At 36.0% G+C, this 17,216-nt stretch overlaps 1 protein-coding gene across 1 annotated transcript in view; it reads right to left on the bottom strand.

Moving 5' to 3' along the window:
• LOC128983523 (PH and SEC7 domain-containing protein) overlaps nt 1–17,216 on the bottom strand; it is a 72,615-nt gene that overhangs the window by 8,363 nt on the left and 47,036 nt on the right. The window contains exons 3-10 of the mRNA XM_054402828.1: nt 8,615–8,668; nt 7,226–8,259; nt 6,765–6,914; nt 5,536–5,765; nt 4,950–5,143; nt 2,326–2,518; nt 904–1,115; nt 259–487 (exon numbers count right to left, since the gene is read on the bottom strand). Of these exons, the coding sequence (XP_054258803.1) occupies nt 259–487; nt 904–1,115; nt 2,326–2,518; nt 4,950–5,143; nt 5,536–5,765; nt 6,765–6,914; nt 7,226–8,259; nt 8,615–8,668 (2,296 nt within the window). The remainder of the gene's footprint in view (nt 1–258; nt 488–903; nt 1,116–2,325; nt 2,519–4,949; nt 5,144–5,535; nt 5,766–6,764; nt 6,915–7,225; nt 8,260–8,614; nt 8,669–17,216) is intronic.

Genomic DNA, 17,216 nt, shown 5'->3' with positions numbered 1-17,216 from the left:
ATGTGAATAGTATACCATTATGCTATATTTTTGTTGGAATATCCTGTACAAACAATAATAATTCAATCAAACAACTGAAAATTTAAATTTGAATAATATACCATTTTGCTATATTAGGTGTAGTTATTTTATTATTAAGCTAAGATAGAAATGTCTATCTTTAGCCACCCTTAATCTTTCAGGAATACTTATAAGTTAACAAGTTTACTCAATGAATAATGAAGTAACTTCAAATACGAGGTTGTGAGATGAACTGACCTGGTCTGGAACAGATACTCAGCCTGGTCGGCAGTCTCCAACCTAAACACATGTTGTTTCTTGGTGTAGTCTGTAGCCTTAGTAGCCAGTGAGTGATGTATTCTGATGGCGTTGTGAAGGTTGTCACTTAGTTGAGACTTGCGGAACCCATGCTCGTCTTTGTGTAAGTACAACACCAGGTCCCGCAATGTGCAGTAGAACATCTTCCACCCTCGCTTACCCAACGGTGCTACAAGATAAAAAAAATTATTATTAGTATAATAAAGTGTAGATAACCAAACCTTTGGTTGTCCTACCTTCTGTGTTATTCAATACTCACTGTTGACAATCGGGTACTGTAGTGAGATTGTGTGGCATGACTGTACTTATGACTTTTATTTGTTTTCGCTGCATACTAATACACAATTTGTCAATTCCTAATACCTGCATACCTCTCAGCTAGCTCTCACGTCTCAGTGCAAATGGCTGAATGGGTGTGTATTGGTTTATCTAATTTAAAATGTTACAAATGTGGGGGTTTAATTTTTTTATTATTTTTTTTTTTTTTGTAATAGTGACTTTAAAACAATAACAAGGATCCAGGAGCTTTAAAACCTTGAGGTTGGGCAACAAATTACTTTCTTAAAGACAAATGTCAAAACTTACTCTTTTTGCCGTTGGGCTCGATGCAACTTTTACGCATGACGTACCCCTTCTTGTATTCAATGGCTGGTTGTGTAGATGGCACGTCAAAGAAGCCTTTGTTGGTGGCGACGACAGCCCCGCTTCCCCCCACTACTAGTCCTCCAGGCATCTCCCCCCTCTCCCCAACCCCAACCGCAGCCTTGACTGACCCTGCATCGTCTCCATCTTCATCCCTGTCAGAGAATAGGTTGGATTTGACTCACAGTTACAGTTAATTTATAAAAGTATAGTAGTGATTTTAGTGGTAGAGACTGATACTCATTTAATATAATTTTGGTTGCTGTGATTCATAGTGAAAAACCTTTAAGGCCACTCTTCTTGCAGACAAAGGCAGGTATATTTTGGCCCTTTTGTAGTGGTACCATATATTTTGCCACAGAACATTTATTTGTTAAGTACACACACATATATATATATATATATTCTCTTTCAGTGATAAATGTAGAATATAATAATATAAAAATAATTTTTTCCTAACAATGCGTTTAGGCGTGTAGCAAAATGTTTGTAAATTAGGTTTGCTGCGGTGGAGGTATTAACTGGAAATGGAGCTGACAAATGTGGTCAACCAATCGAAAATGGTTATGCATCAATCAATAGAAGACACTTTTACAAAGCTGGTTTTGATGTTGTTCCACCTTCTTACACCCCAGGTTATAGATCATAGAGAAATTTATTTGGAACCTTTTAAAATAAATTAAATTATATTTGTGTGTTTTCCTGATAGCTTGTTGTTTGTTTAGTCTGAGGATGATTGCATAAAGTGTAAATTTGGACTTGGTAGGCCTAGTTGCATGATTTTTTGGACTGTTTGTATTTTTGTTCATAGTTTTTGGTTTTTTTATTGATTTTTTTTTATTTAAGTTATAATTTTGCACTGTTAGTTGGTCAAAAAAATTGGTTAGTCTAGTCATGAATGACAGTGATATTTGAAATGTGTTGGAAAACAAGACCCTAATTTTCTGTGTGTCAGTTTAGACTAATCTGGTTTGCAATCACAAAGCCCTTGTACTTCACGGATCATATAAAAACCTTTCTCCTCATTCTAGGCCTTTTGGCTTTCTTGTAGCAATATTGAAGAACCAATATTTTCTAGGAAATGAAGTTAGACCTAATACTAGTTATACAGAGCCCAAGACATAGGACACCTTCTTTCTCATAAAAAAAGTAAATGATACAGATGCACATGAAGATCTGTACTCCTGGGAAAAAATATACAAATTTTTCCCTAGTTGTTTCCCAGAAGAAACCCTGGTTTTCTTGGTTGCCTAATTGCGAGTCCGAATGAAAAATTTCATTTGGAGACCTCTCTCCGCAATAATAACTATTTGATTATTTTAATGAATCATATTTGTAAAGCGCCAACTAGTATGATATACTCACAGGGCCCATTCCAGGGGGTAGTTCTTGATTGCCTGGTAGAGACTCTTGAGTACATCACGGGGGAAGTTCTCGCCGTCGTTGAGCTCTGACAAGTTCTCTATAAACTCTGTACATGTCATCTTGCGGCCGATGATCTGGCCATGCAAGTCTGTGTTGAGCAGCATGATAGCACAAGTCAGGGTGTGAACCGCATCTGTTGAAACAGTAATACATTACATAACATAACAATGACAAAGTCAAAATACTAATGCCAAATATTTTTTTAATATATCATGTAATTATAAGTAGGATTCTTAACAGTACTAAAATGTATACATAAAGCATATACAGAGTATGTTTATAAGCGCAACACAAATTAAAAGTACAGGGATTAACTGAAGGACAAAATAAACTCATATTTTGGCAGCACTGCTTTCTTTACTCCATTGCCAATCAAGTGATGTACATTTTGTCCATGTTTATTATCTATCTTGAACATGATTTTTTTTGTGAGAAAAACGTGTTAAATCTTATCTATAATATTAAAACGAAACAGTGTTTTTTTATTTCACGATTCTGAATCAACCACTCGACGGATTTTCATGATTTTTGTGTTGAAAGAAAGATAATTTTGAGAACTAGGGAATGTCGAAGCCATAAATTTATTTTAGGGTCCCAGTTTTTTAGAAATTAAGTTTAAATTTTTAAAAAGTCTAGCAGCCGACGCTAAGATTCTAAACTAGCTTTTGGCATAAAATAATTTGCTTAGCATAACAGCTGTAAACATTCAGCTTTTGTGTCACAAATTCAGCATTTGGATAAAAATGTAAAGACATACTTAGGGTTGACTTATTTATACTATGTGCAATGCAAATCATTGATACGTTCAATTCTTCTGTAAGAGGATGACAGATTAATTAAATTATACATAGTAAAATACTAGGATGTTCAAATTATTTTTTTAAAGCAATATTTGTAATCTTCGATTTGTTTTAGAGCAATATAATTTGTTTTAACTAACAGCTGGTTAAATATAAACTATGGAACTATGAGGTTATTTTATTTACTCTTATTTTGTCATTGATTATAGGAAATAAGTAAGATTAGTAGAGATAATTAGACCTCAGTTTAAACCACAGTTTTAACCAAAATTAATTAAACCACAGTACAAATCGAGGCTCTGTAAACGAGTCTTAATAAAAAAGGATAAATGCAAATTATTTTACTATTCCACTTTTCGAGGAAAGAATAGAAAAATAACAATGTTTACATGTTTTAATTCTTCATGGTAGCTTTTTGTTTACAATTAATGTTTGTCTGCTTTAACTTTGTTTGGATTAGGCCCGGTAATATTGATGTCATAAAAAGAAGATCAAGAATAATCAGGAATCACAATTTTAAATTACCACCACAACCTCAGCCGAGTTTTATACAAAGATTGAGCACAACGTCAACATTGACCTAGGATACTGCAATTAGACAAACCATCCTTTTATGAAATCGTGTTCAATGTGGTTATGTTTAGGGGTGCCTATCAGCGCCCCCAAACGTGAAAATATCACTTTTATTTCAACTATGAATATATTGTAGTTTAAATTAACTAATATGGGAAATTACTATGTACGCTTATTCAATGAGGGTGGGTAATTATTAAGGATAGAACTGATAACAGTATGGATAATAAACATTGACAATTACGTCATTAGCTTTACTAGCGTGTTTACTTTTTATGTTTACCTGCTACATGTGACCAGTTCTTTTAGTAATCGTGAGTTCTTTTTTTTAAAATTAATGTTATTTGAACCAAACAGCTGTTTCAAAACAAACTGTTGTTGTTTTTACATTAATGCAGTGAAATTGATATAAAGGATAGGTGTGACGATTTATGTGTACTGTGAATTTTATTGGATATTTTCGTTTTATTTTAAGTCATTTCTATTCAGACCTACTGGAAATTGTGTATAGTAGTTGTATTGTGGTGATAATAATTATGGAAGAGGCAGGTATGCTATTGCTATGGAAGGTGGTATCGTTGACTAAGTCTATACACTTCTCAATTGACTATTACTCTCTCTACCGTAGGCTACTTATAATCAGTGTGCGTCTGTGCGAATCGGCTGCAAATCTCACTTCAACGCAAAAATTGCAGAATTGCTGTTTTATTGTAAAATTATCGGATTTAAAATGCATATCGTATAGGCCTATGATGGAATAAAAATATATTTGGTCACACTACATTTGTTTACAAGATGATTTTTCACATTAAAACTGCAAGAAACTTTGTCTTTATATGTGTAAACTAGCTGATCTGAATTGTACACGGTTTTAAACTGACTACTGAATTCCCGTACGTAGGACGGGCTAACACCTCGTTCACAATAATTTCCCAATGACAATAAACCATGAAGAAACCACAACAATGCTCAAATGAATATCAGCAAATAAATTAATGAATAATAGGAAGAAGAGATGACAGCTTATGAGTTTGAGTGACAGTCTATACTTTTAATTCGGTTAGTATGATATCATATATACTTGTACCGTAAAATGATATGGTATTTATAAAACATACCGTACCATACTATATGTTTTAAGCACAGACTAGAGGTGGGATACATTACCAACTTGAATGGTTGTACACCCACCTTGAGAGTTAAAGCCGCCAGGGTTGCAGTCCAAATACCTCTTGGAGAAGTGCACAAGAACCCTTTCTCTCTCCTGAGTTTCTCCAGCAAGACTGAACTGCTTCAGAAACTTGCGTAAAGCCACGTCAAGTGAGTCTCCCTCAAAATTGAAGTATTTTAAATACTCCTCTGCAACTGCTCTGCTGAAGTCGTTGCTGCAAAAATAATAATTACATCTCATCACAAATATTCAATCAAATAAATCTTTCAGTGATTTAGATAATTATATTATTTAATCAATAATGCATTTCTTAATTTATAAAACCACAAATAGTATAATCTTTCAAATTTTCATGTTTTTTTAGTCTAAACAATCCTTATCAGAAGAAAATAGTTGCTATTCAAAACATTTTGTTTACTTTTTGTTTGGGACAAAACTTCAATTCTTGATCCAAAGCTGTTTATAACATTACACAAGATCAGGGATGAATGAAGCTACTCCTGATAGAACTGTTTAAAAGGGATACTACGCACAATATGTAAACAATCTGAAGTATTGAAATAACATGAACATTGATTTATATGTTTTGATAGAACTTATGCTTACTTTTTACTAAGATGCCTGGAAACATCAGATTTTTTAAAGCCATCGAGCGTAAAGAGGCGTTTAGCCAGGCGCTCAGCTGAAGGCAAGTCCACAGCCTTGGGACTGTAGTGAAAACTGTGTAGAGATTCTATGTCACTCTCGTCCTCCAAAGGTGGTGAAACAGCCTTGGCCAGGTTGGCAGCACTCTCCGTCAGCTGCATCAGCCTCTCCTCATCAACATCACTCAGTGTCTAGAAAAAAACAAAGTGATACAATCTTGAGTCAATGCAGCACTCTCTATCTGCAGCATCAGCCTCTCCTCATCAACATCACTCAGTGTCTAGAAAAAAAAACAAAGTGATACAATCTTGAGTCAATGCAGCACTCTCCGTCAGCTGCATCAGCCTCTCCTCATCAACATCACTCAGTGTCTAGAAAAAAAACAAAGTGATACAATCTTGAGTCAATGCAGCACTCTCTGTCTGCAGCATCAGCCTCTCCTCATCAACATCACTCAGTGTCTAGAAAAAAAACAAAGTGATACAATCTTGAGTCAATGCAGCACTCTCTGTCTGCAGCATCAGCCTCTCCTCATCAACATCACTCAGTGTCTAGAAAAAAAAAACAAAGTGATACAATCTTGAGTCAATGCAGCACTCTCTGTCTGCAGCATCAGCCTCTCCTCATCAAAATCAATCAGTGATCTACTAAAAAAGAACTGTGTTAAATTAACTGTGTCCCAGTTTATTATATGTATTGTTTTTTTACTACCAAGCTCTGCCCAAGATTGGTAATTTGTTATGAGTTACATCAGACCTCACTGAGACAGGATACAAACCCTATGGGGCTGTGTCCTAGCCAGGGAGACAATGCTTGATGCCGCTCCAACAATAATCAGAGCTAATGGTCTATATCAACACTGGTAAACCTAAAGACAGTGAATCTCAGGTTACAGCTAATGTTAAGTATAATAATAGCTCTAAAATGTGTTTGTCCAGTTATTGTTGCAAGCATAGTTGTAAGTAATGATTTGGTTCTGGTACTCATGTTGGTCTACATATTTTTCTTTGGGGCTCAGAGTATTAAAGTGCTACTCCAAAGCAATTGATGAAGAATTTTCATTTCAAATGTAATAGTTTTTGCTTGAGATTATTTCTCTAAGCACTTATAAAAACTCAACCTGGAAAAAGCATTATCTGTCCATGACACAAATATTATAAGGTATGTTTGGCATGAAGTGTGTCACTGACCTGGTATCCAGAGTGTTCGAGAGAGTCAGGCTGGTACAGCTCTGCCTCCCTGATACAAGGCCGAGTGTTCATGCGCTCAGCTGGAGGTATCCTACTGTTGTGGTTTCTGGGACTTTGGCTCCTTCCGCCATCCTTCTCTGGCCCCTTCACCTACACATTGAAGGTTTACATAGTGGGACCTTAAATTGGCAAAAACAATACTTCCCACTGAAATAATCGAAAATATTAAATAACTAGGACTATGTTTCTGTAAAAATTACATTTCCAATAACTCTTAATACAATTAAGACCTGGTCACAAGTAAATGGTTTTCGAAAATCTGATATGTACAATTATTGATATCTGTGAGCACATAACAACATTTTTAATCTTAAAGTTAACTTTATTTATGTAGTGATGTAGGTCTAAAAGTCTTAGATTCCTTTTTGTAAAAATATGACATACTTTAAAATTAATATTACCTGTATTACAATTCTGTGATCACCCTGCATGTTTTGATCGTTTTTAGAAGATGGATGAATACTGTTGTTTATGTGATGCCCGTTGTGAGAATTACTCGTCCTGCGAACCTTTGCCGTGGTTTCACTTAATAATAAAGTAGAGTCACTATCACTCGGATCACTGACTTCCATTACTAAGTCCCTCGCATTGAGGATCTCGACATCTTCATCCTGGAAGTCGGGGGAGGAAATATTCGAGATGGCTTCTGACTGAGATAAGTCTGTAGGGGCGAGGTTAGTGTTCAACGGTTTCCGTTCACCCGAGTCCGATGACATAACAGACGACGATACGGATGTCGGAGACTGGGGGGAGAGAGATCTGTGAGGTGATACGTTGTCGGAGGTGGCAGTGCCCGAGGTGGGGGTGGAGGAGTCAGTCATAGGGGCGTTGTATGTCCACACAACTCTCTGGTCCTCTGCCTCACTGTCGGGTCTCGTGTCTAGAAGTGTGTTCAAAGATGACGTTACATCGTCATCGATGTCGATAGATACAGCGGACATTGACGAGTCCTTGTTAAATTGTAAATGATCTTCCGACCTCGATGTTCGAACAACGTAGGAAGAGCAAGGGATCGGTGCTGACGACACCGCTACGCTAGGGGTGGGTGATGTTCCGGCAGAGGAGGTCTTCTGATGGGGGTGTCGCTCTGACTCTATGGGACTAGTCGGCACCGAGTTGTGCCTTTGGTGATTGTTGTGGTTGTGATAATTGTGATGCCTTAAACTATCGACTTTACGTTGTTTCGGTAGTATCGAGCCTTGCTGATTCTTTGAAAGTTTAAGAACCCGATCACCTGTCATGACAAAAGCTTCAAACTTGGGATGAGGCTGAGGTGATGTCTCCAGAGGGTCTCCATTGCTCCTGGTGAGATCTTCCAGTGGCAGAGGGTGTCGTGATGGGGGAGCGTAGGAGTCTCCATTGTTGTGAGGCTGGGGGTCCACAAAGGGGTTAGATGTGGACAAGTAGTGGCGAACCCTTGCTTTTATCAAAGGGTCTGAAACAATAAAGAGTTGATTTAACAGGATTATTTCTAAGACATTAAAAAGCTGAGAATTTGACATTTTAACTTGTTAACCTAGTTACCAAAAGAATATAGTTGTGTACATTTATTAAACAACTATGGATGGAAGATTATTGAAATCTGGTACAATTATTAAAGATAGTAAGTGGGTTTTGAGTTGATTCAAAAATATTAATGTAAATATATATTTGTTATATATGTCCATGAACCCCAAAAAGCTTTGTTGACTTTTAAGAAGTATGCTAATGTAACTTAATCAGAAAGTAAATTTTAAATCTATCATAGTAGCTATGTTTATAAGTAGGTATAGCTAAAAATCAGATATTACCTCTTTTCAGTTTGAGTGCAATAGGGTCTTCTGACAGTCTTATGCATTTTAAAACTGAAACAAAAAATTAGTTATAAAACAAATAATTTTATATTAAAAAATAATAGCATTAAATACTAGTTTCGCTCTGCATCTGCTATGCAACGGGGTGAAATACAGAAGAGGGTAATGTGGGTTTTTGAATCTACTGTAAAAATCAGTTACACACCCACCATTAATCATACAGGAGGGGTAAAACTCAATTGTACAGGGTGGCGCAGATGGATCGGGTGGTTTTAAAATACTTGTCAAACTGTCAATTTTAAACGTATTGGATTGAAATAAAGTGCAAAACGTGTAGTTACAATGGAAGTTTATTGACAAAAAATTTGTTAAGTTAGTTTATAAAAATTACATCCATCAAATGCCTTCCTTCTCGAGCGACGCATTCTTGGAGTCGGTCCTTGAGGTTCCGCATTGCTCGCTCAAGCACATCACCAGGGATTGATGTGATTTCGTTGTGAATTGCAGCCTTCAACTCCTGAAGCAAGGGTCTACATGAACAAACCCCGGACCATTCAGGAGTTGAAGGCTGCAATTCACAACGAAATCACATCAATTCCTGGTGATGTGCTTGAGCGAGCAATGCGGGACCTCAAGGACCGACTCCAAGAATGCGTCGCTCGAGAAGGAAGGCATTTGATGGATGTAATTTTTAAAAACTAACTTAACTAATTTTTTGTCAATAAACTTCCATTGCAACTACGCGTTTTGCACTTTATTTCAATCCAATACCTTTAAAATTGACAGTTTGACAAGTATTTTAAAACCACCCGATCCATCTGCGCCACCCTGTATTTATTGCTTAGTTAGTTGAAGATCTTCTTGAATTGTGCTGTCCGATTATGCTGGTTGCAAAATCCAAAAAAATTGCCAATTTTATACAAAAATGTCTAGAACTCCTTTATTTTTAATTATTTCAAATTTCCTTTCAATGACACGGAGTTCAAAAAGATAGAATGAAAGATAGCTGAAATATCACGATTTTGGTTGTGAAATAAGGCACAACCCTGACTAACTTAGCCTTGTTCAACATAATTTTACAACTAAAATCGTGATATTTCAATTAATTTTTTTTATAATTTTGAACTTGGTGTCGTTTGGCAGGAAGTTTTAAATAATAAAATAAAAGTGTCCTTGTCAATTTTTAATAAAATTAACTATTGTTTTACCAATTTCCATTTAACAAATTTAAATAGCCACCATTTTGAAATTTTGAATTGGATTAAGATAAAAGTGTTTTCTAAATTGGGTCTGTTTTACCTCAACACACAAACAAGTTTCATAATGATCGGTTAAAAAAATTCAAAGATAAAAATGTTTATGTAAAAAAAATGGCGGAAGTCTGGTTAACAAAGTGATTTTGGAAAAAAATTTACTCTTGATTTTTTCTTTATTTTAACCCATAGAACCATTTCCCGGAGTTTGGCTGTTTACTTACGAGACAATCTGTATATGACTCAAAGCAATAATTTACTACCCTGAAGCGTTGTTGTGCGCTTAATGGCAAGGAGAATTTTTTTGTAACTGTAAATCTAAAATGTTTATGTTATTTGTTATGAGGGTTATGTGAACTGATGTAGTTAGTACAGTATGGATATATTTTTGATGAAACTTGACAAATGTATTTATATTACACTACAGTTCCCTCTTGATAATTCAAATTGGTGGGCCAACAAAATAAATTTAAACTAATTATAGTCTTGAATAATCAAGAGATTTGATTTATCGGGAGAAAAATAAACCATTTGAATTACAAAGAGTTATTTTTTTTATAACACTGTATTATTTAAGGTTCACAAAGTTATAACTAAACAGTTTATTATAGTTATCTTACAACAAACAACAGCTTATTTATATTCCCTTATTATACTCCTTTCGGAGTATAGAGTGTTTTGTTGACGAAACTTTGAATTACTTCGAGTTCTAAATCGGCCTGCCCTCTGCTTGGACTTCAAAATACAGAGTGTATCAAAATGCATGGTAAAACTTCAAAATATTAAAGAGATTCCCTACAGAATGAGATTTTATTTTTAATTATTTAAGCTTTTGATTTATTGAGTGTTTGAATTACCAAGAGTACACTGTATTGACATTTATCTAAAAAAACACACATTATTGCTTTCCCGTTTTAGCAAACTTAGTACTCATAAAACATATTACTGTGTAGATAGTTAAGCCTAGATGAACAGAAAAAAAAATAAAGATTTGTTTTCTGGTTTTGGTTGATAGAAACATATTTTCAAGGTTTTTGTTAATCTTATTAACTGCATAGCTGAGATACGTCTTGCCTTTTGGAAGTATTATTATTTATATACAAGAGGTTTAGTATAGGTCAAATACAATAAATATATTTTCCACATTTTAGAAATTGCTATAATTTTGTTGTGGACTAGGCCTAACTGCACTGAGTCCATGACTGGCATTGATGTTACGGACAGAGCAGCTAAAATGGCCCACTAATGGCCCCCCTCCCCCACAGATTGATTAATCACTTCAACATCTAGCCTTTTTCTCGCCTATTGTGCCCATCTCCAAATTGAAATAAATAACATTAGTTTAACTCATTTATCAACTAGAGATTTCTTTCTAAAAATATGAATTTTGCAAAAGAGGTAAGGTAAAATTTTTATAAAAATGTATGAACCCTCAATCCAAAATATTTTCAAAGCGAGATTGATAAAAAAACAATCCATTGTTTTTATTTTTGAAATGGTCAATATAGTTCATAATAATCATAGTTAAAATTCACGTTCAAACTTTTTTATTCAAAGTTATTTGAAATTAAGTAGATTATTGAAATAAATAAACTAATTAAAAGTTGAAAAATTCATCTAGCTAGACTATAAAAGTAATGAAAAAATAATAAAAACTGTTAAAAGAATTAGTTATTAAAATACTTACAAAAAGTAATCTGATTTTTTTTCAATTTCTAATTTAAAAGTTTTTTAAATACAATTAATACAGTTAACAATTCATTTTGAAGGAACATACATTTAGGATTGACTTTTATCTTTCTAATCTAATCAATTGAGGGCTAAAACATCAATTTAAGATAGGCAAAGAATTCAGATTCATAAAAGTATCTTCCATGTTGTTGCTTTAGGTACAACAATAAAAAAATATATAAAATAACCCAATTACAATTTTTATGACCAACAAATCTAATAGAGTAGAGTCCCGCAAACTCGGCGTAATGTTGACTGGAAGGGTGCCGAGTTTGTGAAATGCCGGGTTATCAGGTACTAGGGTTAAAAATAAGAACAAAACAATTTTTAAGCTTTTTAACCACCTTTTTTATTTATATTTATATTACAAGTCAGTATTAAGTCATCAGATATAGTACAAAAAATCCTTGGTACGAGTTGCGAATGATTTGACTTCAGCTGGCTTGAGTCTATGTTTAACTCGGACTAAAAAAATCACTAATTTTCTGAGACGGTGATGGCCGAGTAATCCAGACTGCCGGGTTATCGAACGCCGAGTTTGCTGGACTCTACTGTAACGTATGAATCATTCTTTAAAGTTGTGACGGACAAATTATTTCATTTATGAACAGTGTTGTATGTCAATGAAACATAACATTGAGAGTACACAGTGCTCACTGCTGTTCATGCTCGCATGCACAGAGAAGTGCACTGCAGTTGTTCTAAAAGAAGAAAGTTCACTGGTGCAGTTGTAATTATAACTGTAGTTATGGAGCCTTTGTGCAATCTACAAAAACTGTAGTTTGAACAGAAAAAAACCATGGATTCATAGAAGCTAGAGACACGTTAAGAACATTGAATATCATTTTATGGAGCTCAATATAAATACTAGCTTGCTGGTCATTTTTATTCCCCATCTAAGTAAATTGTTTTTCTTTTAGCGAATTTCCCTATAGGGAAGTAGCTATTACCGTAGGTCTCATGGTAAGACTTAGGCCCGGGACCGATTTACTTTTTCATTTTGATGTCCCCAGAGGCCAAAAACACCATTCGTTCAAATTTTTATATATGTATATATATATGTGTGTGTGTGTGTCCGTGAACACGATAACTGGAGTAATTTTTATCCGATTTTGATGAAATTTGGTTTGAAGGTGTAAGGCAGGATAAACTTGAATGAGTTTGCGATCCAGCATGATCGGACCATGGGAACAGGGTTTTATGGGGTAAAAATAGGTTTTTCTCACTTTTGCCCCTCAAAATAAATAAAAAAATAAAATTCAAAAAAATAAATTAAAAAAAATAATTTAAAAAAAATAAAATTGGGAAACAAAATTTCCCAATTTTTCTCTAAACCTTCTTAAAGAGCTTAAAAAACAAACAATTCAGTATATCAAAGTGTTTTTGTACGGTTATTGGTTACGGAGAAAAGTAAAAAAATGGTAAATTTAAAATTCCCATGTTATTCTTATGGAGAATATTGTAAAATGTTGTAGTTTGCTTGTTTATGGATATCTTTTGATCAAACTTGGCAAATATATTCATTTTATACTAAGCAATAATTATTTTACTTAAAAGATACACTTTATTAGTTTCCTTGTAGCAGCAAACCTAGGTACTCGTTAAACCTAATGTTATTTAAATAGATTAATTGAAAATCAATTCAGCCAAATGGAAATTCGCTTAGACGGCAGGTTTGCTGCGGCGGGGGTATTTTTTTTGTCCTAGGACGCTAGGCACGAGCCTGGGATTGTTTTTCACATTACTTCAGGCTAGACCTAGGGGTTGCGGCATTATCACTTGGATAAAATCCATTGGTGACTTGGCGGGGATCAAACCCGGGACCTCCGGGACTGAAGTCCCGCGCTCTAACCACTATGCCAGCTCGCTCCCCCATCTAAGTACCATTAGATCTAACGAGTGCTTAGGTTTGTTGCTATGAGGAAGGGGAAATGTGGTTTTTGATAAAATGTTATTATGTAGTACAGTATAGTATGAAATAAATAAATTTGCCAAATTTGATCAACAGGTATTCATAAACAAGTAAAATACAATAGTTTTCTTTTTCTCCATAAGAACTTGGAATGTACAGTTTTTGAAATTTTCCTGTAACTTTAATTGTACCAATGCTTGAGCATACAATTTTTTTTTTAAGCTCTAGGCCTACACAATGTTTTCAATGAAAATTGGGCATTTCCATGTTTTAAGGGCGGAAGAAATGTTGATAAACTTCAAAACCCGATATCACCCTGTTCCTACGACCTCATCTTGCTAGTTAGTGAACTCTTCCAAGTTTATCCAGCTTAAACTTCATATACACCTTATTCATGCCAAGTTTCATCAAAATGGAACCAAAATTACTCAAGGTTTTGTTTTCATGGACACATTACAATTTATACAGGGCGTATACAAACTCTCTGGAACGCTGTTGTATATTTGTTTCTTAGGTCAAACCGTTAAGAAAAACATCATAAACATGGGTCTAAAATGCCTGGTTTTTGTATGTGTTTTTACTACAAATTTATCCACAACTTTTGAATCCCTTAAGCAATTGATTTTAAACTTTGTAAATATGTAGTGACACATGGAATCAGATTTTGCGCAAAGTAATAGATTTTTAAGTTCTAATGATTGAAAATGCCAGTATTTAAAATGTTATATATATCTTAAAAATAAAAGATAGTGATTTTTTCTAGTAAAAACTTTAAGAAGTATAGCCTGTATGACTAACATATAACTAACGTATAACTAGTCATGACCTCTTGATATCTTAAATTGTTGAGCGGAGCGAGCGAAGCGAGCGAAGCTCTTATACGTCGACTTTTATGCATTTCGTAATACGCAAACTCCTCCTAGACGGCTGAATCTATCGTTTTCAAATTTTGGATGGTGATAAAGACCATATCGGTGAGTGCCAACATCTATATGGCGTTAAAAATAACTCTCAGGAATCCGCCCCACTGGGTCTCAAAGTTTCAATGTAATCCTTATGGAAGCAGTATTTGACACGTAAACAAAGACGAAGACATATGATCAGCTGTTAACTTTTGAATGCAGTAGATAAAGAAAAAGCTGATAGCATTATTCCACAGATATTAGAACAGAAACGGTATGACTCATAAATATAATCAAATGACGACACTAGCTTGAGGTCCGTGACGTAGGAAGTGCTAAAGGAAATACTAAAGGTGAGCAGTCTGGAGTGTGGAAACTGTTTATGACGATTAGATTTAGGTATCTGCATTCCAAAAACTATAAGGGAAAGGAGGAAAACGGGTCCGCGACGTAGGAAGTGATGAAGGAAGTAGTAAAGACGAGCTGTCCGGAGTGTGGCAAATGTTTATGACGATTAGATTAAGGTATCTGCAATTATAAAATGCTATGGGAAGGGAGGTAAACAGGTCCGTGACATAGGAAGTGGTGAAGGAATTAGTAAATGCGAGCAGTCCGGAGTGTGGGAACTGTTTATGACGATTAGATTAAGGTATCTGGAATCATAAAATGCTATGGGAAGGGAGGATAACGGATCCGCGACGTAGGAAGTGATGAAGGAAGTAGTAAATGCGAGCTGTCCGGAGTGTGGGAACTGTTTATGACGATTAGATTAAGGTATCTGCAATCATAAAATGCTATGGGAAGGGAGGTAAACAGGTCCGTGACGTAAGAAGTGGTGAACGAAGTAGTAAATGCAAGCAGTCCGGAGTGTGGGAACTGTTTATGACCATTAGATTAAGGTATTTGCAATCCTATGATGCTATGGGAAGGGAAGGATACAGGTCAACGACGTAGGAAGTGGTGAAGGCGAGCAGTCCGGAGTGTGGGAACTGTTTATGACGATTAGAATAAGGTATCTGCAATCATAAAATGCTATGGGAAGGGAGGAAAACGGGTCCGTGACGTAGGAAGTGATGAAGGAAGTAGTCAAGGCGAGCTGTCCGGAGTGTGGGAACTGTTTAAGACAATTAGATCAAGGTATCTGCAATCCTTAAATGCTATGGGAAGGGAGGTAAACAGGTCCGTGACGTAGGAAGTGGTGAAGGAATTAGTAAATGCGAGCAGTCCGGAGTGTGGGAACTGTTTATGACGATTAGATTAAGGTATCTGGAATCATAAAATGCTATGGGAAGGGAGGATAACGGATCCGCGACGTAGGAAGTGATGAAGGAAGTAGTAAATGCGAGCTGTCCGGAGTGTGGGAACTGTTTATGACGATTAGATTAAGGTATCTGCAATCATAAAATGCTATGGGAAGGGAGGTAAACAGGTCCGTGACGTAAGAAGTGGTGAACGAAGTAGTAAATGCAAGCAGTCCGGAGTGTGGGAACTGTTTATGACCATTAGATTAAGGTATTTGCAATCCTATGATGCTATGGGAAGGGAAGGATACAGGTCAACGACGTAGGAAGTGGTGAAGGCGAGCAGTCCGGAGTGTGGGAACTGTTTATGACGATTAGAATAAGGTATCTGCAATCATAAAATGCTATGGGAAGGGAGGAAAACGGGTCCGTGACGTAGGAAGTGATGAAGGAAGTAGTCAAGGCGAGCTGTCCGGAGTGTGGGAACTGTTTATGACAATTAGATCAAGGTATCTGCAATCCTTAAATGCTATGGGAAGGGAGGTAAACAGGTCCGTGACGTAGGAAGTGGTGAAGGAAGTAGTAAAGGCGAGCTGTCCGGAGTGTGGGAACTGTTTATGACGATTAGATCAAGGTATCTGCAATCCTTTAATGCTATGGGAAGGGAGGTAAACAGGTCCGTGACGTAGGAAGTGGTGAAGGAAGTAGTAAATGCGAGCAGTCCGGAGTGTGGGAACTGTCTATGACCATTAGATTAAGGTATTTGCAATCCTATGATGCCAACGGAAGGGAGGAAAACAGGTCCACGATGTTGGAAGTGATGAAGGCAGTAGTCAAGGCAACCTGTCCGGAGTGTGGGAATTGCTTATGACGATTAGATCAAGGTATCTGCAATCCTAATATGCTATGGGAAAGGGGGTAAACAGGTCCGTGACGTAGGAAGTGGTAAAGGAAGTAGTAAATGCGAGCAGTCTGGAGTGTGGGAACTGTTTATGACGACTAGATTATGGGATATGCAATCCTAAAATGCTATGGGAAGGGAGAGAAAAGGTGCGAGACGTATGAAGTGGCGAAGGAAGTAGTCAAGGTGAGCTGTCCGGAGAGTGGGATCTGTTTATGACGATTAGATTAAGGTATCTACAATCTTAAAATTCTATGGGAAGAGAGGGAAACATGTCCGCGACGTAAGAAGAGGTGAAGGAAGTAGTAAGGTGAGCAGTGTGGAGTGTGGGAACTGGTACTACAATGCTGAAATGCTATGAGAAGGGATGGAAGCATCCCCACGACATAGAAAATGGTGAAAGAAGTAGTAAAAGCTAGCAGTGCGGAGTATGGGGAATGTTTGTGGCAATTAGATTAATGTATCTAAAATACTAAATTGCTATGGAAAGTGATGAAAACAGGTCCACGATGTAGGAAATGGCTTAGAAAGTAGAAAAGTATGAGCATAGTGTGAAAACCGTCTATGGCAGTTAGATTGATGTATCTTTAATCCAAAAATGTTATGAGAAGGGAAGGAAACAAGTCTATGACGTAGGAAATGGTGAAGGAAGTAGTAAG

The sequence above is a fragment of the Macrosteles quadrilineatus genome, unplaced genomic scaffold (assembly GCF_028750875.1).
Source record: "Macrosteles quadrilineatus isolate MER2022 unplaced genomic scaffold, UCM_ALF_1.0 Scaffold_1__1_contigs__length_201487025, whole genome shotgun sequence".
Lineage (NCBI taxonomy): Eukaryota > Metazoa > Arthropoda > Insecta > Hemiptera > Cicadellidae > Macrosteles > Macrosteles quadrilineatus.
Note: the sequence above shows the minus strand (reverse complement) of the source record. Positions and strands in the feature narration are given on the sequence as shown.